The following is a 27,507-nucleotide window of genomic DNA, read 5'->3' as shown; positions in this document are numbered from 1 at the left end:
CCCACACACACTTCGGAGGGGAAGGGATTATCGCCGCCTCGGGAAACTGTCCTAAAAATTTGCCAGCCCAGGCGTGAAGGCGGCAGCGAGCCCGCAGCATCCCCCGGGCCAGCTGAGCCTGCCCCGCACGAAACCGGAGAGGAAAGCTACGGTGGGAAAGCTGAGGTGGTTTGGGGAGGGAGGCTTGGTAGCAGAGGCAAGGAGGTGAGTCGCAAAGAGCAGGGCAATGTGCGTTAAAAAAAAATAACTGTCAGGCCTGGAAACGCTGAATTGCGATGGTTACAGCTGACACTTGCGAATTGCAGCACCAAACAAGCGAGGAGGAAAAGCCCTGTGTGTTTATTTTGCTCACTGAACAGCGCTGTCAGGCAGCTTTCCTGGTCCTTACCGTGGCAATGTGAGAGGAGACATCTGCTTGAGTAACCGGGGAAGTTTCACATAGGTGTGTATTTATATGTCTGCTTTAAGCAGAACTCAAAGGTATGTGCAAAACTGCAGCTGCTCCTCAGTTTGATTTAGAATCGTAGCATCATAGAACAGTTTCGGTTGGAAGAGACCTTCAAGATCATCGAGTCCAACAATTTGAGACCAACTACATTTTCTACTGGTCTCCGATCAGGCCACAGGATCTGCACATCATTTCCAAGAAAGAAAAAAAAATGTTTTAAACATCCTATGTTCCTTCAGCTTGAAAAGAAAAAGCACACCTTACAAAAAACCATACCAGGAGGGTCACCTTGAGCTGAAAAAAAAAAGACATCAGCCTGCAAGTGTCAGCGTACACACAACAAAAATAAACCTTTGAGGGACTGGTACATCTGTGCTTTGTTTCCTGCGCATGGGTGAGGTGTCAGATTTAGGTCACCCTGCTCTGTGTTTAAGCTGTGATTCCTGTGAGCACCTTTTAATACAGCTCTAAAGCGCTTTCACACAGCATGATGCAACATGCAGAAAGTGTGAAATGTTGCCGGAACCAAAGGGAACGGGTGTTTAAGAGCTTCTGTGGAGAATTATTGCTTTTTTCAGGCTGGCTTCCCTCGGGTGATTGAATCTCCTGCAGCAGCAGCTCTCTGCTGACTTACCAGCAGTAACAGGATCCCGTGTCCCTTCTGCATTCAGAGTAAGACTTTTGCCGCCAGTACAACAGAAACCCAAAAGCATCGGGTTTGGGGGCAGCAGGGAGAACACACCTGTATATGATTTCATCCACTCGGCAGATCTGGGTACAAGAAGTTCTCTGATGCCCCTTGAAGCGAGCGGATTGCTTTCCCCCCCTCCCTATAGGGTTACGGCCAACCACGGCCCCATCCTGTGACCCATGGGGCTGCGGTCACCCCACACCAACTGCCCCAAGCCCCATTAGGAGGGTTTACGGTTACACCAAAGCCTTCTACGAGCCAGGCACGGGCTCTCTGCCCCTCCTTGTCAATAAAGCCACTTAAAAGGAGGAAAAATAATCCAGGTGATTCGTTTCCCTGGCCTCACCACCATGACTGCTTCTGTTTCGATCGCTGGGAGAAAGTCAGGACAAAGAGCTCGGTCTTGCTGGCAGCGAGGCAGCCAAGCCGTGGTGCAAAATATATTCATTTCTGTTAGTGTCCGAGACACCCCAAAACCCAGCAGCCAGGCCAGCCCCCACTCCCCCCCCGAGCATTGTGGGGCAATGTGTGGAAGCCCATGGCCCCCTACATGGAAAAAGCCAACCCAGGCTGTTGCAAACTTATTTATTTATGAAGTGTGAGGTAATGAAGAAAGTGCTAAATCCGACCACAGTGTTAACTCTAACGGTTCTCAGCAGGTCAGTGGGGACCCAAGGGTGCCATCCTGCAGGGTCACCCCTGCCAGCACCCCAGAGAGGGGGCAGGGGACTCTGCCACCCACATACCCCACTGCAGCCCGGACAGCAGGATGGCACAGGCAGGGGGAAGCCTTGAAAGCAACACAGCCCCCTCTGTGCACCCAACCTGGCCCCTCCAGCCAGGCTCTCTGCAAAGCCCAAAGTTTTGCTGGGGACTTTAAGTGGCTGCAGGTGAGGGGGTGCTCACAAGGGAAAGGGGGTCACAAAGATGGGAAAGGAGAAAAATCCCCTGTTATTGCAAATGGGTGGTTTGGAGAGCTGCAAGGGGGGAACCAGCCTCCGTGAGGACTCAGCTCAAGGGTCCAGCAGGAGCCAGCCCCTTCCTGATCTCCCTAAAGTGCAGCAGGACTGAGCCCTCCCCACAGGGGGAACCCCCCTCCAAAAAAAATGTTTTTATATATATAAAAAAAGCAAACTCTTTACCAATACTTCTCAAAAAGTGGTACAAAAATACAGTATAAAAAACACAGCCTCCAGTATAAGACTCGCAGTTACAGCAGCAGTTTCTAGAACACGAAATCCAAGACAAGCTACTGCGTGAAGTGGTAAGAAAGTGAGGTACGGTCCAGCCGAGCAAGGGGATCACCCACGGGGTGCTGTTAACCCTGGTGAGAGCGCCATGCTGCCACCACCATCTCCACGGGGATCCATCCAGAGAGGAGCCCCATGCTGGGCTCTCTGTCTGCCTCCACCTGCTTCCCTGAGCTGAAGCAGACCATGGTTGCTTGGGATTTTAGGGCAAGATGGATACCCAGGGGCAGCTCCCACCGATGCTGCCAGTGGCAAACAGCAGAGGGGTGCAGGGGCTGCTGGGGAGAGGGAAGAGAGTTGAGCCCACAAATCAAAGCCACTTGAGAAAGCTTCACAGGGGGGAGACGAGGAAATCTTGCAACACCCGGTGTCAAGAAGCCAGCCTCCCACAGTGGGAGTCCCCCTGCAGCCCAGGGCGCCACCACAGCCACCCCACATGCAGCGACCACCGTGTGCTCCAGCCCCCTGGGGCCAGCAGTTCAACAAACAGCCGAAAACAAACAAAAAAACATGTGCAAATTGAAAGGGAGCCGGGGGGGGGGTGGGGGGTGTCGCAGGGACCAGAATGGGGGGCACGTAGGGTGCTAGTGCCCCTTGAGGTGAGCAATCCGTTTGAGCAGCTGGGTCTGCCGCAGCCGCAGCTGCCGCTTCTCGGCTGCCATCCTCCTCTCGGCGCTGATGAGCGACTGCAGGTACTCGGAGGATTTGCTCAGGATCACCACTTTGGGCGTCTTGGGGCAGCTGGCGAGCCCGGGCACCTGGTCCCGCAGGGCCAGGAAGCGGGAGCGCAGGTCGTTGCGCCGCTTGCGCTCCAGGTAATTGTGGTTTTTCCTCTTGGCCACGTCCTCGCTGTCAGAGCCGGGGCTGCTGCTGGCTTTCGGCAAGCTGGGCTCAGGCAGCGTGACGGCAGGGGCTGGCTCCGCGGCGCTCGGCGGCTCATCCTCATCCTGCTGGGGTGGCTCCAGCGGGGGACAAGCGTCCGGTGGCGAGCGGGCGGCGTAGTTGTGCTGCTGCTGGTGGACGGAGATGTGGAAGCGTTTCATACAGGGGTCCAAGGGGTCAGCGCGCAGCGTGATGGTGACTGGCTTCCTCAGGCTGAGCGATTGTCTCTTCTCCACCGTCACCACGTCAATCTCCTCACCTTCTGCTCAAAATAGCCAGTGCAAAAAAGAAGCTGCCATCAGTTGGGAGCGCCTGGTCAGCCCTCTTCACCCCACCCAGGCTCCCCACAGCCCCTAGATAGTCTCTCCACTACCATCCCATGAAATTTTGCTCATGTACTGCAAAGCCACTCCACGATCTCCAGAAGGGATTGGAGGATTTAAATGCTTTTCCAATACCATTGCACAGGAAGGAGCATTCCTTCCACGTTCATGTGCCCAGTCCCCCAAAATTGGATGGGGCTTTGCTTCTGCACCAGGATCAACTGTGTCCAGGATAAAGGATCATCAGGCAAGAAACATCCAACCCCACTTGCCTGGGGTAGGGACAGGAGGATCAAGATGCTGGGGACCTGGGACAGCCTAACTCCAAAGTTCATCCTGGTCGGGAGCTTTCAAGGCCCATTGGAATTGTAAATGAGGGATGTGGGGGCAGAGCTGCCCTTTGTTCCCCTTGGCTGCAGCTTCCCACTTCGGTGACTTGTTACTTTTCACAAGTGATAAACCCCATTCAGCCCAGGCTCCCCGGGGACAGAGGGGACAGTCCCCCACGGTGCAGAGGGGGAGGGAGAGGTGAAGCGGTCCCTCCAATAGACTCGGTGAACCTCGAAGGCATCTCAAGCCCAGGAATCAGAGAGGGGGGGGAGGTTATCAGAGCTGGGAACAGCAAGGCCCAAATAAAGGGTAACTGGACCCAAAGCACTCTGCCTGTTGTCATTGCAGCTCGTACCACCCCAGCAAAGCTCAGCAGCACAAAGCTGCCCCTGGGGACAGCAGGGTGACCTGGCTCCAGATGCACCCGCGATCGCTCTCTCTTTAGGGATGCGCTTCCACCTTTTTTCTTCGGCTTTCAGGCAAAATACCGCCGCTCACTAAAGGTCCTCCGAGATGCTCAAAACCCCACCAGCATCTTGGGCAGAGGCCTGGCCCCCACCCCTCCTGCGACAGGGCCAGCGGTGGCCGCAGGAGCTGTGCTCCAGGGCACTTTCCAGCTTGTGGCCCCCAACCTACACGCCGGACACCCCCCCGCCAGGGTCTGGGGGCTCCGCCCAGCAAGCCCAAGCCATGCTCCTACTGGAGCTACTGGCCGGGGGGGGGTGTGCAGCGTTCATCAGTGTCACAACCCGACCGGTCTCAGCCACGTGTACACACACACACTCTTCCTCCCCCCCCCGCCCCCGCCCCCGCTCATTAATAAAAGTCCGATGGCGGGTCCCCGCCCTCCCGAGCCGCCCGTTGGCTGCCTGGCTGGGCCGGCCGGCTGCCCTCCCATCCCATTGGTCCCAGGCCCTGTCCATCAACGCAGCCCCTCTCATTGTTTGCAATCTGTTGCTTTTTGTTCGGCGCCCACGTGGCGTTGCCGGACCCGGACCGGGACCGAACCCGGCACCGGGACCCCCCACGGCTCCCCCCCCCCCCAAACCGTCCCCCCCTCCCCAATTTGGGTTAAGCCTCTTAACGCCCGCGACCTGCTTTACCGTCCCCGGGCTCCTAATGGCATTAAGTCCCCGTCCCGCGCCGTGACTCACCGGCGCAGGTCGCTGCCACCGGCAGATTTATTAACGGGGTCACGGCACCGCGGGGGCCGCGTCAGCGCTTCCACGGCAGCCGAGTCAGACCGGGAGCGGGGGAGATGGCGTACGGCTCCGCGGGGGTACGGGGCGGCGGGTTTGGGGAGACCCCGAGGGAGGGGTGATCGTAAGTAGAGAGGGAAAATAGGTGCGGGGGGGGGGGGGGGGGGGCACCTCCTTGCTTTAGGCTGGTGGGTTCCAGAGGCATCCGCTTCCCGTGTAAACATGCCCCCCCGCCCCAAGCGGGACGAGCAGCCGTGCTCCGTGGGGCGGTCTGGGATGTTCCTGCTCATCCCATCGAGCCACCGCCTCCGGGGGACGCGGCCGCTCCTCCGCGACCTGCCAGTCCCAGGGGATATTTCGGCTTTTTTTTATGCCAGGGAAAGCCCATCCCGGGTGGGCTCCGTGAGCGGAGGGGGGGGGGGGGGGGAAGCAGCTAAGATTACGAGCCGGCAGCAGAGCACGCTGCGACGCTCAAAAAAACACCCACCCAAACTTTCCACGGTGAGCTGCAAACTTGCCCCTCACCAACCTGCCCACGAGGCTCCCGCGGGGTCGGGACGAGCCAGAGCCCCACGCAGCGGCGGGGAGGGGAGCCCCACGCACCCCCCTGGGAGGGGCAGGAGTTTCCCGAGCAGAAGCTCCGCGGGAAGGGGAACAGCCCAGCCCGCTTTGTTTGTGGGGCCGGGACCGGGGCTCGCTTGGAGCCTCAACAAAGGCGCTGCCCGGTCTGGGAGGCTCCCGGCACGCACATGTGTGGACACGCGTGTCCTTCCACGCTGGAGGGTGGCCGGGCCGGGGGCAGCCCGCACGTCGATCCCTTACCAGAATCGCTTTGGCCCTCGGATCCTGAGGACGCGGGGATCTTGCTCTCGGCCAGCGGGCAAAGGAAGACGGCAGCGGGATCCACGCATTCGCTCACCGAGCTGCTGAAACCAAAATCCTGCGCGAAAGAGGGTTTGTGGGGGGTGGCCCTCTGCGTCCCCGTGGAAAGTTTCTCTGTCATCGCCTTCTCCAGTCTCTCCCGGGCTGAAAACCCGCTCCACATGCAATCCTTGAGGATGAAAGCGCTCAGGTTCCCAAAGATTTCTCCCGTCCCTATGAGATACTCCGGCTCTTCCCCGGCCAGGCAGTAGCGGGAGAGCCAGCCGGAGCGCTCCTCCATCCCGGAGCAGCAGGCTTTCTCCCCGGGGGTACCCAGGGGGGAGATAGGGGGTGTTGGGACCAGCTCGAACTTCTTCCAGATGTCCTCGCTGGGTGCCGTGGAGCGGTGGAAATCCTCCTGGGCGTCGTGATCGTAGAAGTAGTGTTGATACGAGTCAAACTCCATCTCTGCATGGGGGTGGGAAAGCGACAGAGCCTGGGGGCGGCAAAGGCGGGGGGAAGCTGGTTAAAAAAAAAAAAAAAAAAAAAAAAAAAAAGGGGGGGGCACCCCCTGCCTGATCCGCAGCCCCTCTCAGGAAAGGGGCACCCCCATGGATGAAGGCGGGGACCTCCCCCTGTGCACCCACCTCGCCCGGCGCTGCGGGTCGCGGCGGCACCAGCCACCGAGCCGGGACCGCGGGTGCATTGTTTCCCCCCGCTCTTATAGCCTGTCTGCGGAGCCCGGCTCCGCCCACCGACCAATCGCCGGGCTGTGATTTGCATAAAGGGTGGGGCCCCGCACTATTCCCCACCCCTCGGGGGTGGGGGGCACCGCATGAGGGATGACACCCCCCCCCCCCTCCCCAAACAGGGTTCCCAGGTCCTGCTAACGGGGCTATTCACTATTCACCAGCGGCCACCCCGTGTGCTGGGGTGGGGGAACCCTCGCTGCCCCCCGATGCCGTCCTCAGCCCATCAGAAAGGTCGGGGGTTGGGGGGACCCCCGCTCTGCAAGCGCTCGGGAGGGATTCCTGCAAGGGAAATTTTGGCTGAGGACACCCAGGCCAAGTGCAGCTCTGCCACCAGCCTGGGGACGTTCAGCTGAGTACGGTGTCAAAGCAAACTGGAGAAGTGGGGACATGCGATAGCCAGGTATCACCCACGGCCAGAGACGACCCCTGGGTGCCCTTTCCCACCCACCTCCCCCTGCTCGGCCATCCCTCCCGCTTCCCCTTGGGCTCCCACCACACTCCACTGCAGCCACCCATCGCTGCTGCGCGGCTGTGCCCTGCAGACACGGGCAGGAGAACATCGGGGTCACTCAGCGTTTGTGTCGTGCCCAGGGTGTTCCCACAGAGGTGCCCCTGCAGCCACCAATGCCCTCGCAGGTCTAACTGGGAGCTTTGTCCTTCCGAAACCACCACCTGGAGGGGCTGGGAGGTGCCAGCAAAGCTAGGAGCAACAGGCCAGAGCGAAGCCAGGGATGGACCGGGGCATACCAGAGCTGTTCTTGCACACTCAGCTCCCAGCACCAGCACTTTACCCCATCGTGGCTGCCCAAACTCGTCTTTGCCCGTGCAGTGCCCGACACATCCAGCCTGGGGGTCTGGAGACACACGCTGTGTCCTCGGGGACCGGGGCAGGCACAGTGGGATGCTGCGTCTCTCTGCTGCCAAGGTCTTTCTAGGAAGGACAGTAAATGCTGTGAAAACACGGTGAGGCTTTCACCTTGTGCACTAATGACCGTGGCATCGTTGCACACACGCACATGCCGTTACAAAACCCACCCGGGGACGAGCAGGGTCCCCCCAGCAGTGTGTACCAACCCACTTCAGCCCCAGCACCCTCCTTTTGCCACCCACCGCTGTCGGGGCCACAGGATCTGCCCCGGCTGGTGGCACTGGGAGCCGGGAGGGTTCTGGGGGCTGGTTCCTCGCCCTGCAGCAGTGCCCTGCAGGGACCAATCTGCCCCAGTCCAGCGACCAGCGTAACCAGTACAGACCAGTGCTGTCCAGCCTTGCACAGCCCTGTATGGTCCCTCATGGACCAGCACCGCCCAGTATAGCCCAGAGTGGACCACCACTGCCCAGTATAGCCCAGAATGGATCATCACAGCCCAGCATGGACCAGCACATCCCAGCCCCGCATGAACCAGCGCTGCCCAGCGCTGTCCAGCACAGTCCCCCCCGCTCCCCCCTCGTCCCCGGGCTCCGGCCGCCGTCACCGGCGGGCGCGGGGCGCCACCTGCTGGGGCTCGGGCAGGGCCGGGGGCCCTTGAGGGAATCACCGTCCGTGGGGCAGCGGGGACAGAGCGGGGGGCCACCCCATCAGACACCCCCGGCCCCTCTCAGCTGAGCCGGCGCAGGGGCCCGGAGGGGAGCACCGGGGGGACACGGCGTTGCCCGCTGTGAGCAGCTCCGTGCCTCAGTTTCCCCATCGCAGACGGCCCGAGGGAGGCAGAGGAGCAGGGCCCGGAGCTGATGCTGGGTCGGTGGCTGTCCCCGGGGTCCCTGAGCATGTGGGGTGTCCCAGGGGTGCTCCGACCCTTTCCTTGCTGGCACAAGGTGCAGCTGAGCTTGCAAAGCTTTGCCAGCCCCGTGCATCTGGGTCAGTGCGGCAGGAGGGTGCTATGGTTTCCCAGCCACAAGGGTGCTGTGGGGTCCCTATGATGGCCGTAGCACCCTACGTGCCCTCCTGGCCCATCCAGAGCAGTCCTGAGCATCCCAATCCTGCCCACACACCTGCGGGGCTGGGGCAGGAGCTCCAGGACCCACACAGCGCCATGGAGCCCAGGCTGATGTTCCCTTTGTGCTTCGGTCTCAGTGCTGGCCCTGGTCCCCAGCCAGGTTGGGAGCCCTGGGCAAGTGTCTGGGGTGTCCCTAGCCAGGTTCCTTCTGTCCCTAGCCCTCCACCCTCCCCAGGAAGCACGGGTGAAGTCCTCTCTTTAGGAAATAAATTGCCCTGCCAGCAGTAAGAGCAGGGGCTGAGTTGCTGCAAGGACTCATCCTGCCCCAGTGCCATTTGGGTCAGCAGAGATGGAGTGTCAGGATTGGGAACAGAGCTGGCACTACTCCAGAGCGCCTGCTCCAACACCAACACATCCCTGAGCACAGAAGCAAAGGCTCCTACAATATAGCTCTCAGCCACGTCTCCTTCCCCCTCCCTGCTGGCCTCAGGGTCCTCTCTCCGGCTTTTCCCAGGGTGAGGCGAGAGCTTATTCCTGCTTCAAGGGGTTCCGGATGCTTTGAAGGTGCAAAAGCACCGCTGGAGAGGGCTGGAGGGGCTGCGCAGCCCTTTCATCCCAGCCTCTCCAGGCACTCAGCAAACAGGACCCGAGAGCCTCTCACTGCCGCCGCCTGCACCGGCTGCGCAAACAGGGGTGGGTGCCCCGGGGGCTGTGACACCGCAAGTGACAGGGCTGGGGGGGCCACCCATGGGCCAGGCCAGCACCTCCCCGTGCCCCTCGTAGTTGCAGGGCGCTGGCACGGCTCCACAGCCAGCACCGAGCCCGTGCCCCCGGCGCTGGCACAGCTCCACGGGAGCTGCCGTGCCCAGCCGGCGGCTGGTGCAGCTCCAGCACATGATGCAAGGCAGTTCCGTGCCCTTTGGATTCCCCCTGACAGCAGGGCTGGACTTTGAAGCTCCAGCACCAAAGCAGTTCCCCATGGTGGACAGCCACCCTGAGCCTGATAGGTGTCCCAGAGGCACCCTGAGCTGGGCTCTGCCTCTGGTTGTCCCCATCCCACTGCAGCAGCAGCCTTCGAGCCACCCTGCTGTCCCCGTGGGGGTCCCAGGTCCCCAGGGACAGCAGAGGCTTTGAGCCCCTGTTCCAACACATCCCAGCCCCATCTCATCCCCCTCAGCCTTGTGACATGATCCCCAGGGTCCCACACGGGAGAGGCACGGGCAGCGTGGGGTGGCTGCCATGTGCTGCCATGCAACTCGTCCCCTTTGTCCCCATGAAGCCGTCGGGCAGTGGCCACAGCGGCTGGCTGGGCCTTTGCGAAACGCCTGCCCAAGTCCCTGTGGGGTACGGGAGCACCATGAAATACTGCCCAGCTGCATGGGGAGAGGGACGACGCTCACAGCCCGGGGCCACCCCAGCCCCCGCTCTGAAATTAGCGGGCAACGAAGTCCAGAGAAGGGGGAGGAAAACGCACCAGTGGCTCCAGCCCTGCTGCCTCCTCACCCCCTCTCCCGGACCCATTTTGCCCCCGGCACACCTTGCCTGATGCCAGGAGATGCCCTGAGCCCCGGAGAAGCTGTCACCAAGCTGTGGACCCACACCGAGGCTGGCCCACAGCCTGAGGTCCCCCAACAGCTCTGGGATGGGCTCACTGCCGTTTGACCCCAAGCCCGTGCTCCCCATCCTGGCTGGCCCAGCCTGGCAGGGCTGTCTGGTTTCGGGTGTGCTCATGCTTGCTCAGCTCCTGCTCCCTGTTGTGCTGGATCGGTGACAGCAGGGAGACGTGGGTGGCAGGCAGGATGGCAGAGCCATCACCCACTGGAGCAGCCCCCACCCCTATCCCTGTCCCTGGGGCTGAACCATGTCCCTAGGGCCAGCATTTGGGTCCCAGCCCCTGAAGAGTCACCCCTGGAGCCCGATGGTGTCCCCAGCTCAGGGATGTGGAGGCAGGGATGGTGTAGCGTCACCATCAGAGGGGTATTTGAGCTCCAGTCTTGCCTGCAAGACCATCGCACTGAGCTGATCCTGGTGCTGAGGGTGACCCTGCAAGTTGCCCAGCCCCAACCACCTGTGGGTCTCTCGGGACCACAAGCCTGGCAGGAGCTGCTGCACTGACATTCCCACTGGGATCGGCCCTTGGTGGTTCATTTCTTGCAGCGAGGATCCCCCAGAGCATCTGCTTTGGAGGAAGGTCTAAAATCCCCCCCCGGAAATTGTGCAATACCAGATTTGGGGGAGAAAATCCTCCTAATCCTGGGAAATCCCAGTCTTTCTGCTTCTCCCACTTCAGATGTAAGACAGGACTACACCTATCTGAGGTCTTTCTGCACAATCTCCTGCACAAAGGGCGGCTCATTGTTCCCCTAAAGCCGCATTTGCCCAGGAGGTGGTTGCTCAAGGACAGGAATGCCAAAAGCATCAGGAGCTGAGGAGCCCCTGGGACAAAGGGAGCAGAGCAATAGCGCTGGGGCCAGACACAATAGGGAGCTGAGAACAACATTACCCTGCCTTCGGGGAGCCCAGTCCCTCCAGGGCAGGCAAGTGCCACCACGGGAGTCCCCTCTGCTCCTGCACAGGAGGCCTTGTCTGTGGAAAGGGAAACTGAGGCACAGAGCAGGGGTCTCACATGGAGCCTGAGGGGTGCTGACTCAAACATACCTCCCCGGCAGATCCCTGGTTACGTGTGTTGGGGGAGCAGAGCGCTTTGGGGTACCCAAATCTGTGCTTTGAGGGTGGTGCAGGACTGGGCTCCGGCAGGGACACAAACCTGTGTGGATGTCCCCAGGGGCTGCACCGATGCTGGCAGATGTAGACATAAGCCTAATCCCCACACAAGCTCCTTTCTCCTGGCAGGGTCTGGGGGGCTGCCACCTCGCACCAAGGGGTCTGTCCTGGGGCTGCCCGATGCCAGGCGCACCCAAGCCAGCACGGCACAGCGGAGCCAGGAGCCCGAGTCAGGTCTCTGCCAAACTGGCCAGGCGAGTGATATTGCCCACACCTTGCTCCCCTCTTGCTTCAAGGTATTTGGTGTCACTGAACAAATTTGGACAGCCTGACGCCTCGCCCTTCCTGGGCGGGTGGCATCCCTGAGCACTCAGCGTGGCCGGGCACAGGGCTGTGACACGTGGCAGCGCGGGGGGAACCCGCTGCACATGTTGTACGAGGGGCTGGAAACCACGGAGTGCTGGGAGCTGCTGTGCCACCGCTCCATACCAGGGACCACCCGCTTCGCTCGTCCCCCGTGCCCGCTCGGGCTCTGCTGCATCCCAGGTCCCTGCTTGGTGCCAGCTGCCCGTCCTGCCTGCCCGTCTCTGTCCCCGTCCCCACGTAAGGGCAGCTCCAAGTGGCAATCAGGCGATGGCACTGGATGTCCCGCTGGCCCCTCTGGCTCAGCCCCACTGTGTAGCCTCTCTCGTGGCACATCTCAGGGCGATCTTTGAGCCCAGGTGGCCTGAGCTGAGCAGAGTTTGAGTTCGAGGCTGTCACTTGGCAGTGGTGACACTGCCCTGGCACAGGCATACATGTGCCTGCCAGTGGGGAAGCAGCACCTGGCACAGCCGAGAGGTGCTGGGACCGATGTCCACGTGGCCATCTGGCACGGGGGACACCATAAGTGGCCCAGGGAGAGGTGCTGGGGCCTAGGAGCCACCGTCACCCGCTGAAGCTGTTGTGCAGTAATGGGTGCTGAGATTGGGGGGGTCCTGCTTCACTTTGTCCCCTTTGATGGGCCCACATGGAGAAGGGTTAGGAGCAGGGCCATGCTGGGGCTGGCACTGAGGGTCTCCAGTTCCCAGCCCTCACTGGCTGGTGCCACTGGGAACCTATGGGACAGGGAGGCTGATGATGCCTCTTCCAGCCCTGTCCCCTTGTAGGGCAACGCAGTGTTCGCTCAGCCTCTGCCATCGAACAGGGGTACCTGGGAGGGAGGATGGAGAGAAGGAGGGGTGTGGAAAGGGAAGGGATTAAGGGCTGGGATGGAGGGAAGGGATGGAGAGGGGAGATGAGGGATGGCAGAAAGGAGGGAGGAGGGGATGAGGGATTGGGAGATGGAGGGATGCGGGGATTAGGGGATGGAGAGATGGGGGAATGGAGAGATGAGAGGATGGAGGGATGGGGGAATGCAGAGATGAGAGGATAGAGGGATGGGGGAATGGAGGCATGGGGGGATGGAGGGATGAGGGTATGGGGGAACGGAGGGATGGGGATGGAGGGTTGAGGGGATGGAGGGATGAGAGGATGGAGGGATGGGGGAATGGAGGGGTGGCGGAAAGGAGGGAGGAGGGGATGAGCGATGGGGGCCAGAGGAGACGTGGAGGAAGGATGAGGCAGGAGGGGTGGGAGGATGGAGGGAAGGAACTGGGGGCTGGAAGAAGGGCCGGGGCAGGAGGAGGAGGTGGCCGCTGCCCGGGGAAAGAGAGGCGGGGGCGGGGAGCGGGGCGGGCACGGCCTCCCGGGGCGGGGCCCTCCCGGTACAAGGCCCGCGCGGGCGGCGGCGCGGCCCCATTCATCGCACACGGCATGGCCGGGGGCGGCGGCGCGGAGCGGGTCCGGGCCGGGGGGCTCCTGCCGCCCGCCTGCCGCCAGCCCCGCCGCAGGGTGAGCTCCGCGTTCCCGGGTGGGGGCGGGGGGGTCGCGTCGGGTCGGGTCGGGGGGAGGGGGGGCCTTTTCCTGGTCGCGCTAACGCCGAGCCCGGTTGCAGGAGAGCCGGGAGCGGCTGTCGGTGTGCAGCAAGCTGTGCTACGCCGTCGGGGGGGCCCCGTACCAGATCACGGGCTGCGCGCTCGGCTTCTTCCTCCAGATCTACCTCCTGGATGTAGCGCAGGTACGGGGGGGAGAAGGGCTGGGACCGGGGTTGGGGACACACACACACACACACACCCCGGAGTCCCCGGCGCGGGGGGTGCCCGGTGCCGCTTTGCCTGGCGGAGGGGCCCGCCCGGGGCTTGCCGGTGCCCCCGACCCCCCCGCTGGAAGGTGTGTGGGGGGGTGGTGTATCGGTCACGCAGGAGTCGCGATCCTGCGTGGGCGTCGGTCCGAGGGTTGCGGGTTTCCAGCGGTCCGGGCCCACGCGTGGAGCCGTGCGGGGCCGCTCCGTGCTTCGGGTTCCCCAGGGGGTAAAAAAACGGGCTCGTGGTGTCGGTCCTGCGGGATGCGGGATCCGTCCCACGAACCCGCAGCATTCCGGGTCGGTGTGAAATAGGGAGGGGAAGCCACGGGGAGAAATGCCCGTGGGGCACCCTCGTGCTGGCTGCGGGTGGGGTTTGGGGAGCTCTGCCCCGAGACGGCAGGAGTCTGGTGTGGAAAGAGCGTGGTGGGGCGGCGCTGGGAGGGACTGGATCACCCTGCCTCAAATCCCACTGAACCAGGTGAGGGGAGAGGCCAAGGGACCTGTCCCCCGGTCCCCAACGGCGGTGGAGTTGCAGTATGGTCGGGAAGGTCTTGAGGGGCTCAGGAAGGCAGGCAGGGGCACGGGGGTCTGCGTGTTCTGACACAGGATCTTCTTCCTGCAGCTGGACCCTTTCTATGCCTCCATCATCCTGTTTGTGGGGCGAGCCTGGGATGCTGTCACAGACCCCATGGTGGGCTTCTTCATCACCAAAACATCATGGACCCGCATTGGCCGCCTGATGCCCTGGTAAGAGCCGCCTGTAGCACCCTGCATCCTTGCCTGATGTGTCACAGTGGTTCCAGTCAGCTTTGGGTGTCCCTTGGCATGAGGTTTGTCAGGCAGGATGTGCTGACGCCCTCTCTCACTCAGGTGAGATGCCAAATGTCCCAGAAAGCCCAAGGTGCTGCCAAGCTGTTGGTTCACGTCTGCGCTTGTTACTCTGACTGGTCCCGAGCTGTTCTCGTACAAACTGGACCTGGCTGTCCTCCGTGTCACTGCGCCTGCAGCAGCTCCATCCTCCCTGAGAGCTGCCCTGATGCCCTGTTCCTGCGGCAGTTGCTGAGCCCTGGCTGGTGGCAGGGCCACGTTGCCAGCGGAACAGGCGGCATCGCACCCACAGGGAGGAGGGACGGGGGTGTGTGCAGCCGAGGCCAGTGGTGGGGTGCCAGCTGACGGTCACGAGGATGCTCTTCTGACAGGAAAACAGCTGTCATGGAGCTGGGTGTCTGCACGTGGGTGTTTCCGCTGCCCTTGGGAGCAGGGTGCTGAGAGAGGGGGTGCGCAAGGCAGTTGGAGCAGATGGGATGGGGTTTGTGAGGCCCCAAAGGGCTCCTGCCTGCACCCGGGGCAGACTTAGACATAAACACCTGACCCTGCGTGGGACACAGAGCGTTGCAGGGTGCTAATGCCTGAGTGTGGACGTGGTGACATGTCCTGCACTAAAATAACTCGCATCCTGGGCGCCTGCAGCATTGCTGAAATACAATGCAGCAAAGAGGGTGGGCATGGGGGGAGTGGAATTAGAGGGATGCAGTCCTTTCCCCCACAGATTATACCCTCTGCTTCCGGGCTTTCCTGGAATAGCTCTGGGCAGTGGCAGCTGGCTGTTGTTAAAGCCAGGCTCCACGCATGGCCTGAAATAGTTTCTCTGCGGCCACACGTGTGGCAGGGTCTGGGGTCCGGAGATTAGAGCCGGGCTGCCTGGGCGTGCAGGCAGGGCTGCGCGGGATAGCCATGCATGCTCGGGTGGCCGCCGCGGCTCTGCTCTCCGTAGTTTTGCATCCTCGAGGCAGGGGGTGGGGATGGAGCGGCCGCATTCCTCCAAACGGCTGCTGCTTCGTTAAAATCAGCCAGAGCTTTGGACTTGCACCTGGGCCCCTCAGCAGTGCCGGGGCAGCCGGCTGCGAGGAGCTTGCTGCTGTTGTCCATGGTTCAAGGGCTGAGTTGGAGTTGAGCTGAGTTTAAACATCCTGAACTTGAGGTTCATCGGCCCCAGTGGGGCTGCACAGCCCCAGGCTGGTGTGGCTGCAGAGCTGCTTGCGGCTGCCTCAGTTTCCCTGTGTGCAAAGCCAGGCGCTGCGGGGTGGTCTGAGGCAGCCGCCTGACTCCAAGCCTCAGCACCCGCGACATGACCCTGTGTAACCCCCCTGTGGGTGAGGGTTTATTGCCCAAAGTTTCTGCCGGGCTCTGAAGGGTCTGATCTGTGAGGCCAAGCCCCCACCAGCTGCCGGCAGCTCTAGCTCAAAGCTCGGGGCTGCTCCGTCTCCTTGGAAGGGAGAGAAGACCTTCCCTGAGGGCCATCACCTCCCTCCCTTTCAGTTCTTTCCTTTCGAAATACTTTATGGCATGTTTTGTCCCAGCAGCTCATCCACTGGCTGCCTCCTCCTCTCCTCTCTCCTTGGGGACCCCGCTCTGTCCCCTGCCCCGAGCAGGTCCCCCTTTCCCCGACCACCCAAGACTTCCCGGTGACTAAACTTTGCCTTGACGTGTTGGTGACTGAAGAGCTCCAGCTTTGACCTTCCTTCTCCAGGGCAGCAGCCGTTTGCAAACGGTTAACCGCGGGCTGGGAAGGGGTGTGTGAGCTATGGCACAAAGAAACACACCATCCAGCCGGGGCCAATGAGCGGGCGAGCGCGTCACGGCAGCCTCCGCCAAGTGTCTTAATCACCTCGGCCTCGGTCAGGGGTAACTCTCAGTCACTTGTCTGCTGCTGCCAGGAGCTGCCGGTCAGTCCTGGCCAGGGCTCAGCACCCTGGTCCCGATGCTGGGGTGGGCTCGCGGGGAATTGGCACATCCCCATGGGCTGGCGCCCAAGGCGAGCATGACGTGGTTCCCGCCGCGCGGCTGTGGTGACTCATTCAAAATTTCCCTTGGCTCCACGTATGCGTGCGGCGATAAGCACGTGGAGAGGAGTGGTTGGCGCCGCTCGCCCCTTTCCTCCCCCCACTGGGGTGACGTGCGCTTGGAAAAATGTGCATGTGTTGGGTCCTGTGCAATGCCTCTGCCGGCTCTCCATCCATGGAGATCTTCTCGCTCTGCCCACCCCCCCCACCCCCACCCCCCCCAACCTTTAAATTTAAACTTTGCATCCTGTACGTCAGCCTGGATGGAAAGATCTCACTGTACCCTGGCAGTGGAGCGGCACAAGGCCAGCCCTGACCGGACCGTGCATGGCTCTGTCCCATGTCCGGTTCTGCCCCGGCTTCATTCCAGGACGCAGCCTCCGTCCAATAGTTTGTGGAGTGCAGGGTGCTTGCAAATCCCCAAGCAAAATCAGTCTCCTAAACAGATGTGGATGTAACCTCAACACCTGCCTTGCTTTCCTCCAGGAGGAATTCCTCCTGTGCCCTCCTAAGTGATGCGGGGGACCTGGGTGCTTGTGGTGTCCTGGGGCTGCTGGTGCAGGGTAGAGCTGTTCCCTGTCCGGGTTGTGGCAGGACAAGGGTTATGAGATGTGCTGGATGAAGTGGAGAGATGCTCTGGGTGGCTTCCCGCTGCCGTCCCCCTTGCTGGCTGGTCCTGCTGGGACTACTACCAAGGTCAAGCACTTAAGCAATTCCCGCTGATCCTCTGTTGCACTTTGCATCCCATTTCCCTATGCCCACGGCTCCAGGAAGCTGGGCAGGGGTGGAAGAAGGAGGCAGTCTGCTACTGGCTGGTGGTTTGCCCCATCCCTGCCAGAAGAATGGAGGTGACCCCAGGACCAGAGCTCGGGGGAGGCTGGCAGCGAAGCCAAGCTGGGGAGAGGCATTTGGCTGCTGGGCCCACAGGGCTGTGCTGCCTGGCTGCTCCCCAGCCCTTGCCGGGACGAGGGAGGTGATTACATCCTGCTGAACCCAGCAGCGCTGCCTGGGGGAGAGGTTGGGGCTGGGGGTGGAAGCTGAAGGCAGGGAGCAGATCAATCTCTTCCATCGAAGCAGGGATGTCTGTTTTCTTGCAAATAAAGCTCTTCCCTGGAAGTCTGAGTCAGCTCTTCACCTTCTCACCCTGTGAGACCTGAGCTGCTGCCTTCAGCCTGGTCTGAATCACCCCTGTGGCAACCACCTCCTGTCCAAGTGTTGGAGCAGGATAGGCCACCCCAGGGCAGCTCAGGAGCCCCCAGAATCAGATGCCTGAACCTCACTGGACATGTGGCAGCAGGGGGAGCTGGGCTGGTGGGGCACCTCAGGTGCTGTGTGCTTGCAAGGCTAACACTGCATCTTCCCAAAGGATCATCTTCTCCACCCCCTTTGCCGTCATCTCTTACTTCCTCATCTGGTTTGTGCCGGACATCTCCAGAGGCCAAGTGCTGTGGTACCTTGTCTTCTACTGCGCCTTCCAGACCCTTGTGACGGTGAGTTGGGCTCTGCACACGCCAGGGTTGGTGGGTGAGGGATGGAGAGGACAAATTCCTGCCTTCACCTCACTGAGCTATGCAGAGGGGCGGGCAGGTTCCCATCCCTGAGTTCATTCTCCTCGTGCCGTTGCATTGCAGTGTTTCCACGTGCCCTACTCGGCGCTGACCATGTTCATCAGCAGAGAGCAGAGCGAGCGGGACTCGGCCACTGCCTACCGTAAGAGTGTTTCCTTCCCTTCCTCGCCGTGGCCAGGGGGCAGCTGGGGCTCAGCTCCTTTGCTGCAGCTCTCGCTGGGGCATGATCCTCCTCCAGATACCTTGTTGGAAGGGCTCATTTGATCACACCCCACCCCAGGGATGGCATGTGATGAACATCATTCAGAGCTTGAATTGCAGCTGGTCAAGCTCTTCCTGTTCCTCTTCCCCAGCTCCTCCAGGAGACATCCTTGTCTACTCCAGTGAGAGCTGAGTTGATGGGGAGGTGGTCCCTGTGACGGCCAAGTGTCTGGAGCACATGATGGGGGATGTGAGCTCCTGAGTCTTTCCTTCTGCTCGGTCATACAGCAGTGGGAGCAGCATTCCAAAGTCTTGGCCTGTCTTCCTGCCTCAGTTTCCCCAGCAGACACTCTCCTTCCCTGTGGACTTATCACTTGGTGATTTGGAGGGAGCTGTAGGAGAGCTGAGCTGGCTCACCTCCCTGGTGAAAGGCAATGAATTGTGGCTGGGGAGGCTCTGCTGTGGAGAAGGGTTTTGCACCCATGCCCTGGCTGCCCAAGGGTTGTGCTCAGTCCCGCTGACCTTTCCCTCCAGGTATGACGGTTGAAGTGTTGGGCACTGTTCTGGGCACCGCCATCCAGGGCCAGATTGTGGGCAAGGTGGTTACTCCCTGCATCGAGAGCCCCCTCTTCATCGGCAAGTCCAACTCCTCAGTGGCCATGGAGGAGCTAAATATGACCCACGACACTGGGTCGCTCACAGACACGGTAAGCTGGGGGCACCTGCTGGCAGCCCCTGCCACACTGTCCTTGCCTTTTGATCGGACTTGTTCCTGGGACCAGCCCCCTTCCTCACCGCTCCCCTCTCTCTTGCACAGAGAAATGCCTACATGATCGCTGCGGGGGTCATCGGGGGACTCTACATCCTCTGTGCCGTGATCCTGTCGGTGGGCGTGCGGGAGAAGAGAGGTGAGGCTTGAGACATGCTGGAATACTCTGGACTCGTGAAATGCTGCAGCTCCTGTCAGGGGCTCCCCAGGAGCCTGGCTGAGCTCTCAGCCCGTCATTTGTGGGTCAAGCCTCAGAGGAGAGGGGCAGGTAGAGCTGAGGTCTGGGTATGAGGGCCTAGGGAGGGTGCTGCAGAGGGGCAGCACTGTGGGCAGGAATCCAGAACATCTCCAGGGTACGTTACAGCAGAGCCCTGAGGACTTAGCTCTCTGCTCTGTGCTGTCAGAGATAACTTTTATCTTGCACAGTTTTGGCTGGCCAAGGTTGCTAGTGCCAACTAGGGCATCCCAGGGTGAGGTGATAGCCAAAGTCCAGTAGCTTCTGTCCTTCCCTCCCTCTGCTCTGCAACCAGTTCTGCTTATCCTGGGCGAATCAGCCAGGCCATCCTCTTTCCTCCGTGGGGCTGAGGGACCCCTGTGTGAGGGCAGGGAGGTCGCTGCAGGCATTGCCCTGACTCCCTTGGGGTGGGATGCTGTGGTGGGCAGGGTGCTGAGCAGCAGGCATGAGGTGCTGCACCCCTTGCACCCAAGGGTTCTGTTTCAGCGGGTCTAACGATGGGCTGATTTGCTCTGTTCCCCAGAGTCCTCTGAGCTCCAGTCGGACAAGCCTGTCTCCTTCTTCCGGGGGCTGAAGCTGGTGATGAACCACGGTGCCTACATCAAGCTCATCGCCGGCTTCCTCTTCACCTCGCTGGCCTTCATGGTAAGCAACTGGGCTTGAAGGACTGGGGAGAGGGAATGGCAGCAGCACAGCTTGGAGATGGCTGGGGGACGGGCAGCGTAGGGCCCAAATATGATCCTGGCAGGCTGGAAGCATGTGAGGTAGCAGCTCAATGAGCCGGAGCTGCCCGAGGCAGAGGAGGGATGTGGCCTCGTGCCCTCAGATGGGTCGGTGAATGGCCGCTTTCTTCCCCTGCTTGTGCTTTGGATGCAGCCTTGTGAGGGGGAGCACATCCCTGCGGGGTGGCTGGGGTGCCCGTCCCCACCTAACTGCTGCCTGCTTCCTCCGCAGCTGCTGGAGGGTAACTTTGCCCTTTTCTGCACCTACACCCTGGGCTTCCGCAACGAGTTCCAGAACATCCTCCTGGCCATCATGGTGCGTATGGCCCTGTCCTGGAGGCCCTCAGGGTCAGGACTGCGGTGGGATGCACGCTGTGGGATCCCGTGGGTCCTCCCCAGGAGCTGGCATGGGATGGGTGCTCGGTGGGCTGAGGGGAGGGAGGCCGTGGGGCCGCGATGGTATGCCATGGGGACAGTGACTGAAGGTCCCCTGGGGAGGAGGGGAGGGAGAAGGAGCTGCCAAATGTCCCGCAAATGTCAGGCGGGTTGGCAGGAACAGTGAGGCCTTTGTTCCTGTGTGAAGACGGCCAGAGACAGGGGAGACCAGGAGCCGTGGGGGCCCTTTGTCAAAATCCTGCCACTTATCTCCCTTCCCCCCTGCCTCGAGAAAAGGATCTTAGTGTTTGTTGCCAGGAAGATGAAGCAAAACAGCTCCTTGAGAGCCCTTTCCAGCTTGCCTCATCCCTGGGAGCCCTTCCCCCCCTGCTTAATGGGGTGGAGAGGTCCAAGGGGTCAAGATCACCCCAGAGCCTGGCTCTTGGCTATGCTGTGAGCAGGCAGCGGTGACAAGATTGGGTCCTTTCCCAGCACTGAGGATCAAGTCAGGTCCTCCCTTTGTTTGGGCAGGTGTGCTGGCATCTGCCGGGTGCCCTGAGGGTGGTGGTGCCAGGGTGCTCTGCAACGGGGGAGGAGGTGGCCCCATGCACCTGCTCCAATTGCGAGCTCCTCTTCATGGGAGTGGAGGCAGGCGAGGGATGGGGTGAGGGCAGGAGGAGGCAGCGTGGCTGTGTGCCAGCTCCAGGAGCATGTGGAAATCAGAGGTGCTGCAAATGTGATGAGGAAAGCTGTGCCCAGGAGCTGCTCCTTGCTGGGAAGAGCTTTTCCCCCAGAGAAGAGCCTGGCCAGCAAGCAACACCATGACTGCCTTCTCTTCCCATAGCTCTCGGCCACCTTGACCATTCCCCTCTGGCAGTGGTTCCTTACCCGCTTTGGGAAGAAGAAAGCTGTCTACATAGGCATCTCGGTGAGTGCGTCCCCTCGAGCGCAGGGGTGCATGTGAGGATGGGGTTTCCCACGTGGGATGAGCAGAGCTGTGGCCCTCTGAGAGGTCCCAGAGCTGCGCAGGGGCTGCTGCTGGTTTGGTGCCTGTCCCTCGTCCTGCTATTTGTGCTGTCATGGATATGGCCAAAGCCAGCAGAAATGGCTGCTGTGGGGCTCTGGGAGGAAGGCTGCGCCACCGCTTCCCTGGCTGTCCCTGCCGTCGGCGGGCTGGCATGCATGGGAGGGAAGGGGAAAGGCCAGGGCGTCTGGGTCAGGCACTGCTGATGCCAACATGGTTTCTGTCCCCTCTCCAGTCTGCCATCCCCTTCCTCATCCTGGTGGCTGTCCTGGACAGTAACCTCATCGTCACCTACATCGTGGCCGTTGCAGCTGGGATCAGTGTTGCAGCTGCTTTTCTCCTGCCCTGGTGAGTGTGAGGTCCTGGGCATCCTGAGAGCTGGGCAAGGTGCTTTCTGTGCCTGCCAGAGTAGTTAGAAATCCTTGGGAGGCCTTTTTGCAGTGTTTTCAGCCCAAGACGGGGCTCTTGGAGGGGAAATTCTCTCTGCAGGGAGAGGAGATGCTTTGTCGGCTCAGTCCTAGTGTTCACCATCCTGCCCTCCACGTAGGTCCATGCTCCCAGACGTCGTAGATGACTTCAAGCTGCAGCACCCTGACTCCCATGGCCATGAAGCCATCTTCTTCTCCTTTTATGTCTTCTTCACCAAGTTCACCTCTGGGGTCTCCCTGGGCATCTCCACACTCAGCTTAGAGTGAGTTTTTGTGTGGGAGCTGAGGAGGAGGGAGGGAGGCCAGCCTGGTGCCTCTGCATCCAGGCATCTCTGCTTCTCAAGGGCAGGGAGGGAGGTGGGGGGTCTAAATCCAGCTGTGGCTCCATGAACCTCTCCCCACAGGGACAGGTTTGCCTCCTGCAGACTCCTTTGCCTGAAGGTCCCTTTGTCTGCAGCTTTGCAGGGTACCAGACCCGGGGCTGCTCCCAGCCCAGCGAGGTGAACTTCACCCTGAAGATGCTGGTGTCGGCCGTACCTGTGGGGCTGATCCTGCTGGGCTTGTTCCTGTTCAAGCTGTACCCCATCGACGAGGAGAAGCGGAGGAAAAACAAGAAAGCCCTGCAGGACTTAAGGTGAGTGTCAGCTTGTGCTATGGAGGTAGCAAGCATGGCATGCCAGCGGGGTGTGTGGAGGCAGGATCAGGCCCAGACGGGTTGGGACACACTGTGACTTGTCCAGAAATCCTTCAAGACCCGTGGGTGGTGGGATGAGGGAAGGGCTGGCTTGTTTTCCCAGTCCTGACTTCCAAAGAGATGGCGTGAAGTGTTTGAGATCAGCAGGAACCCGCCCCAGTTTCTAAAGAAAACTCGTTTGGGAACTGCGCGAGGCGGTGCCGTCCCTCTCGAGCCCTTTGGAGGCTCCTGTGCTCCAAAGCAGAGGTCTGCTCGGAGGCAGGCCCTGCTCCATGGCTCACTCCATGCCTCCTCCCCAACCCTTTCCCCGCAGGGAGGAGAGCAACAGCAGCTCGGAGTCGGACAACACAGAACTGGCCAGCATCGTGTGACCCAGGGCTAGGTCCGTCTGCTCCCACAGGGGCTCTCCAAAGGACTCTGCCCCTCCAGGGCTGGACCAGCCTCGTGCCGCTGTAGGTGTGCGCCGTCGAGAAGCCGTGCAGAGCATCCACTGACTCAAACACGAGATCTGTGCCGGTCTCGTGCCTTCCACGGGATCCACAGAGTGCTGGTAGTGTACATTACACAAATTGACCCCGTGGCACTTGTGTGCCTCACGAGAAACAAGCACTATTCCTTGCCGGGTCCTGGAGAGCAGAAAAGCCCAGAGCAGGATCCTTTTGCTCGTTAACACTCGTGCTCGCTGCCCGTCTGTGCCTGGCCTGCGTGGGGCCGATCGCCTGTGGGACCGGGGGTGATGGTTAGTGTACATTACACTGTCGGTGTGACCGCGCCAAGGACGTGAGCTCACCTCTGCTGTCTGTACAAACGACACTAATTCGGAAAGCTGTTCTTTTTTTACAGAGCCTAATTAACTTAATGATGTAAATATGAAACTGTTTCGTATATGTATATATCTGTACAGAAACTGAACTTGAGGACCTATTATTATTAATTTACATAAAAGTGGGGGAAGTCAGCAGCGTGGGTGTAGAGGGTTTTTTTGTCTTTTTTTTTTTTTATGGATGTCAGCAAGCCCAGGGTCCCTTTACACGCCATGCCTGCAGGATTGACTTCCCCTGAGCCGAAGGCGCAGGAATGCCATAATCCAGGCAGGCGGCTGTGCCCAGCAGCCCCTTACCCCCGTGTGGCTCCTTGTTCGGTGCCTGCACCGCAGCAACCCAACAAAGGCTCTATTATTTTCTCCTTTTCAAGAAGGAATGGGGGTGGAGGGAGGAATGAAATCAAAGTGCTGGCTTTGGAGATTGTGATCCTGGGGCTGGAAACAGGAGAGGCAGCTGGGGAGGGGAGAGAAAGGGAATGCGGGCTGTGGGTGACACTCAACACTTTCTCCCGGGGCAGAGTGCTGTGCAAGCACTAATCTTGGTGGATATTTATACCTTGCTTTCGCATTCCCCTCCCCGCAGCAGAAATGGGGAGAGCCCTGTCCTCCCCGCTCACCGGGAGCACTGCACTCCTGCCGCGGTAAGTGTAACGCAGAGGGGGAAAAGCAGGCTGGAGTAAGTGGAGGGAAGATGCACCAGAGAGAAAGCAGCCACCCATACAGCTGGGGCAAATGCCCAGTGTGAGGGGACTGGGCTAGCTCTGCTGCTCTGTCCCCATGGCCACTGCGCTGGGGGACAGGGCTGTTGCCTTTTGTTAAGCGCGTTTGTCATACCAAGAAGTTTGTGGGGTCAGTGCCCGAGTGGAGAGCGGCCCCTCTGCGCAGGGGGGGCTCGGGGGAAGGATTGGCTTATCCTTTGTTCCACATTTGGGTACAAAGGACTGGAATGAGGATGGGGGTTTAAAAATAGCCAGAGAGATTAGACCTTAGCTGGGAATGCTTAACTGGGCCCCACTCTGCCACTGTGGTGTGGGTCACGGAAAGAAGCGAAAGGGATGATGCAAGGAGGCTGGGAGCTGGCTTTGGGCTGAGCAGAGGGCAAGCGGCAGCGTTAGCCATGGCTTGGGTGCCCCCTGCTCCCCCAGGGAGGGAGCTTGTAGCAAAGGAAGAAGGGCAGGACAAAACAAGGGTGACAAAACCAGTGCTCTCTGAAGCCCCGGAGGGAGGGCAGGTAGGTGCCCCGTGCACCCTCTGCAAGAGGAGTGCAGCGCCCCAGCCAAGCACAGAGCTTGAGAGTGTTGCAAATGTGCTGACCCCTGCCCTGCTGCTGGCCGGGTTTGTGAGGAGTCATCCCGGCCATTGCTATGACCTGCCTGCCTCCGAGGGGTGTGGGCAGCGCTGCTGTCTCCAAGGATTTGAAAGATTACTGCTAGCTTTTCTTTTTTAGAATTTCAACAGAAATCAGGGACATTTTATTCTTTGCCTCCTCTTGTGTTTTTGGTTTGGTTTTTTTTTGTCTCTCTGGGGTTCACAAGGAGTCACTGTTCAGGTTTTTTGCAGCCAGCTCAAGAGACTAAAACCATACTGAGCTTGAACTAGGGCCCAGACATTCCTAGCTGAGCACACCTCTTCTATTTGAGGCTTTTAAGAAAATAGATGGGGGGGAAAAGAAATGACCATGTGAGTTGATAGCACTGAGCCCTGGGCCAAACTCCAGCCTTGAAGCAGAGACCATGTCTTGCTTCAGTTGTGATTACAGAGGGCTTTCACTCCAAGCACGAAGAAAGCCTCTCTGGCATGGGAAGTCTGCCTGGCCAGAAATGCACGGGGAGATGCTGCCCGCGCCTACAGCTGGCCTCCAGCAGCAGCTGCGCTGGGCTTAAATCACACCAACCTTGAGGATGAAGCAAATGCGGTGTCTGGGAAGCGCCTCCCTGCAGGGCTGGAGTTACATGGCTGCTGGGTCCTCTGCACCGGCCGGGTAAGCCGTGTGTCGGGGCTGAGGTACGGGCGGCGCTGGCCCTGTGAAATCAAAGCCAGCACGTGGAAAACGCAGGGTGTCAGCTGTGCGCTCAGCACCTGCTGAGCCGGTGCCTGTAACGGCATATGGGCTGGGGCTGTGCTGCCCAGAAACCATCTGTGGCTGCTGGGAAGCAGCTCTGATTCCCAGCTGCTAGGCTTTAGGCTCCCAGGCTAGCTGGTGCAAGGGTTACCTGTCTGGTGGTAGGGGCTTGGGAAGCCTTCCCCTGAACCTGGGAGGCACTGCTGCCCACGCTGGAAGGGAGCAGGGGGGTTCTGTTCTGCTCAAGGAACCAGGTTGGCTGGTCCCTTTTGCTCACAAGGGAAAGAGCCTTTCATTGTACATCGGGGAAGGTGCACATGAGCAGTGGGGCTTGTGGGAAGAGCCTGGCGGGGGGCCAGGCTGCTGTGGGCACCCCTCTCTCCACTGACACTCATCAGAGCATGGTAGCCCACCCTGTACCGTTCCCAGGGTGTCTGGTCAAGCTGCAAGGCACACCTTGAGCCCTGGGGTAACCTGCTGGGTGCTAGCTCCCAGTGCACGTGGCTGAGCCCGGACTGGTGGGCAGCTCTGCCTCCTCTGCAGCAAAAAGGGGCACTTCAGGAGGACGCTGCCCTGGCCACAGCACCGGGCAGCACTGAGGTGAGCCAGTGATGTGCCATCAGGGCTGGATGTGCCGGGGGGAGCTGGGAGGTGATGGGGCACAGACAGATGTTCACCCCAACCATAGGGCATTTGTCCTGGGAGGTGACTGTGGAGGGGACAAAACCAAGCAAACGTCAGTCGTAGCCTCCAAAGGGCAGCACGTGAACCTGCAAAATTGGACTTGCATCCTCTGTTTGTCACCAAGGGTGGCTTTGCCAAGAAGCAGGTCCCCTCCCAGCGGATGAAGCAGGAGTCACTGGAGGGACAGTCCCTGAGGTGAGAGCAGCCATGCTGTGTCTATCTACAGGGGATAAGAAGTGTGAAAAGCCTCTCCTTGCAGAAGGTGAGTAATAACTCTCCTCCTTATCTGCAGGGAAGGGCAAAAAGCCTCGGGTTTATCTTGCAGCAGGAGAGATCTGGGAAACATTCAAACATTTGCTGGTGGGGACGGTTTTCCCTTGGCCCCTGGGCTGGAGGGACCCTCATGCCTCATGCTGCAGCAAAAATCACCCAGGGCTGGTTTCATGGACACCTCAAGCTGAACCAAGCACAGGCTCCCACGGAAAGGGGTGTCCGACAGCGCAGCCACCCTGCTGTGCTGGTGTGGTCTCTGGGGGGCCGGATCGGGGAACAGATCCAGCTGGAAATTAGCTGAGCCTGGGAAGCTCTGGGGAGGAGCAGGATTGCCCGAGCAGGGCTGTGCTTGGGACAGAGGTGCTGGCCTGTGGGTGATAGTGAGCAGGTCCACCTCCCCGGCACACTGGTCACCTGTCAGGCTGGGATCTGTCACCAGCTGGGGAAGGCTGAGTTAATGGAGGCATGGCTGTCCCCAGGGTCACTTTGTCTGTGCCACCCAGCTGAGGTCACTCACTTTATCTGCAAACAGAGACTGAAGGCTACCGACCTGTTTTGGTGGGCTTTAGTTAATGTTTTGCAAAGCCACTGCTTCCAAGGAGGTAAGCAGCCAAGGTGCTGCAGTACATGGCCAGAAACTGATGGGGCAACAAGATGATTTCCTGCTACCAAGAAACTCCCTTTTCCCGGGAATGAAGCTTTAAATTGCTTTGCTGGGAAATGAAACGCTGTTTCAGGCCAGTGCCCAGGCTTAGCCTTAACCGGGGATGGCTCAGGGAGCTCTGAAAGCACAGGACTGCCTTAGCCCCTGCCAGGACTGTGTTTGCTCCTGTGGAGGAGTTGGAGGCTGCTGAGCACCACAAGGACCTGGGCTGGGGCTTGGACTAGTGCCCTCCTGACACCACAACAGAGCAGGGACAAGTGCTCTCCTTCAGCTGCAACAAGGCAAAGGGCGCTGTCTGGGCATTTTAGCATTTCACAGCCATTTCAGTTTAGCCCTTTCATGGCTTAAAAAAAGGAGCAAATATCCCTGTGGTGCTTGGAGGAAAGGGGGACGAGACACCAACCACCTGGCAGCAGCATGGGGAAGCTGTAAGCTTTTTCCCAGAGACAGTGACGGCCAAAGGCTGGCATGGTTTACAGGCACTGGGATCCCCTACAGAGCACTGACCTGGTTTTACAGTCCTCCTGTAAACAGACAGCTCTTCCGTGACCCAGCCTTACCAGGAACTCAATCTTTGTTCCTTC

General features: G+C 60.2%; 2 protein-coding genes across 3 annotated transcripts; one reads left to right on the top strand and one right to left on the bottom strand.

Annotated features, from left to right (window-relative positions):
- Nucleotides 1-2,973: 2,973 nt before the first annotated feature.
- Nucleotides 2,974-6,450, bottom strand: MYCL (MYCL proto-oncogene, bHLH transcription factor). The gene is made up of 2 exons (XM_086479992.1): nt 5,946-6,450; nt 2,974-3,533 (listed from the first exon to the last, which is right to left on the bottom strand). The coding sequence occupies exons 1-2, from the start codon at nt 6,448-6,450 to the stop codon at nt 2,974-2,976; spliced, it is 1,065 nt and encodes a 354-aa protein (XP_086336118.1).
- A 6,738-nt stretch (nt 6,451-13,188) lies between these two features.
- On the top strand, nt 13,189-22,788 carry MFSD2A (MFSD2 lysolipid transporter A, lysophospholipid). Of its 2 annotated transcripts, XM_086479441.1 has the most exons (14): nt 13,189-13,266; nt 13,370-13,492; nt 14,181-14,305; nt 17,768-17,891; nt 18,033-18,111; nt 18,705-18,877; nt 18,988-19,078; nt 19,698-19,819; nt 20,129-20,212; nt 21,116-21,199; nt 21,531-21,643; nt 21,843-21,986; nt 22,181-22,357; nt 22,731-22,788. In XM_086479441.1, the coding sequence occupies exons 1-14, from the start codon at nt 13,189-13,191 to the stop codon at nt 22,786-22,788; spliced, it is 1,575 nt and encodes a 524-aa protein (XP_086335567.1). The 2 variants fall into 2 exon arrangements, with proteins under 2 accessions (XP_086335567.1, XP_086335568.1); XM_086479442.1 differs by lacking the exons at nt 13,189-13,266; nt 21,116-21,199 and having other exon boundaries at nt 13,373-13,492.
- The last annotated feature ends 4,719 nt before the right edge of the window (nt 22,789-27,507 follow it).

This window comes from Leptosomus discolor, chromosome Z (genome assembly GCF_034619465.1).
Source record: "Leptosomus discolor isolate bLepDis1 chromosome Z, bLepDis1.hap2, whole genome shotgun sequence".
Lineage (NCBI taxonomy): Eukaryota > Metazoa > Chordata > Aves > Leptosomiformes > Leptosomidae > Leptosomus > Leptosomus discolor.
The sequence above is the reverse complement of the archived record's forward strand: the minus strand, read 5'-3'. Positions and strand labels throughout refer to the sequence as shown.

Coding starts and splice junctions, on each gene's coding strand:
- MFSD2A (XM_086479441.1), top strand. CDS start 13,189: ATGGCCGGGGGCGGCGGCGCGGAGCGGGTCCGGGCCGGGGGGCTCCTG. Junction 17,892..18,032: donor CCTTCCAGACCCTTGTGACG/GTGAGTTGGGCT, acceptor GTTGCATTGCAG/TGTTTCCACGTGCCCTACTC. Junction 21,644..21,842: donor GCTGCTTTTCTCCTGCCCTG/GTGAGTGTGAGG, acceptor CCCTCCACGTAG/GTCCATGCTCCCAGACGTCG.
- MYCL (XM_086479992.1), bottom strand. CDS start 6,450: ATGGAGTTTGACTCGTATCAACACTACTTCTACGATCACGACGCCCAG. Junction 3,534..5,945: donor CGAGGGCCAAAGCGATTCTG/GTAAGGGATCGA, acceptor TATTTTGAGCAG/AAGGTGAGGAGATTGACGTG.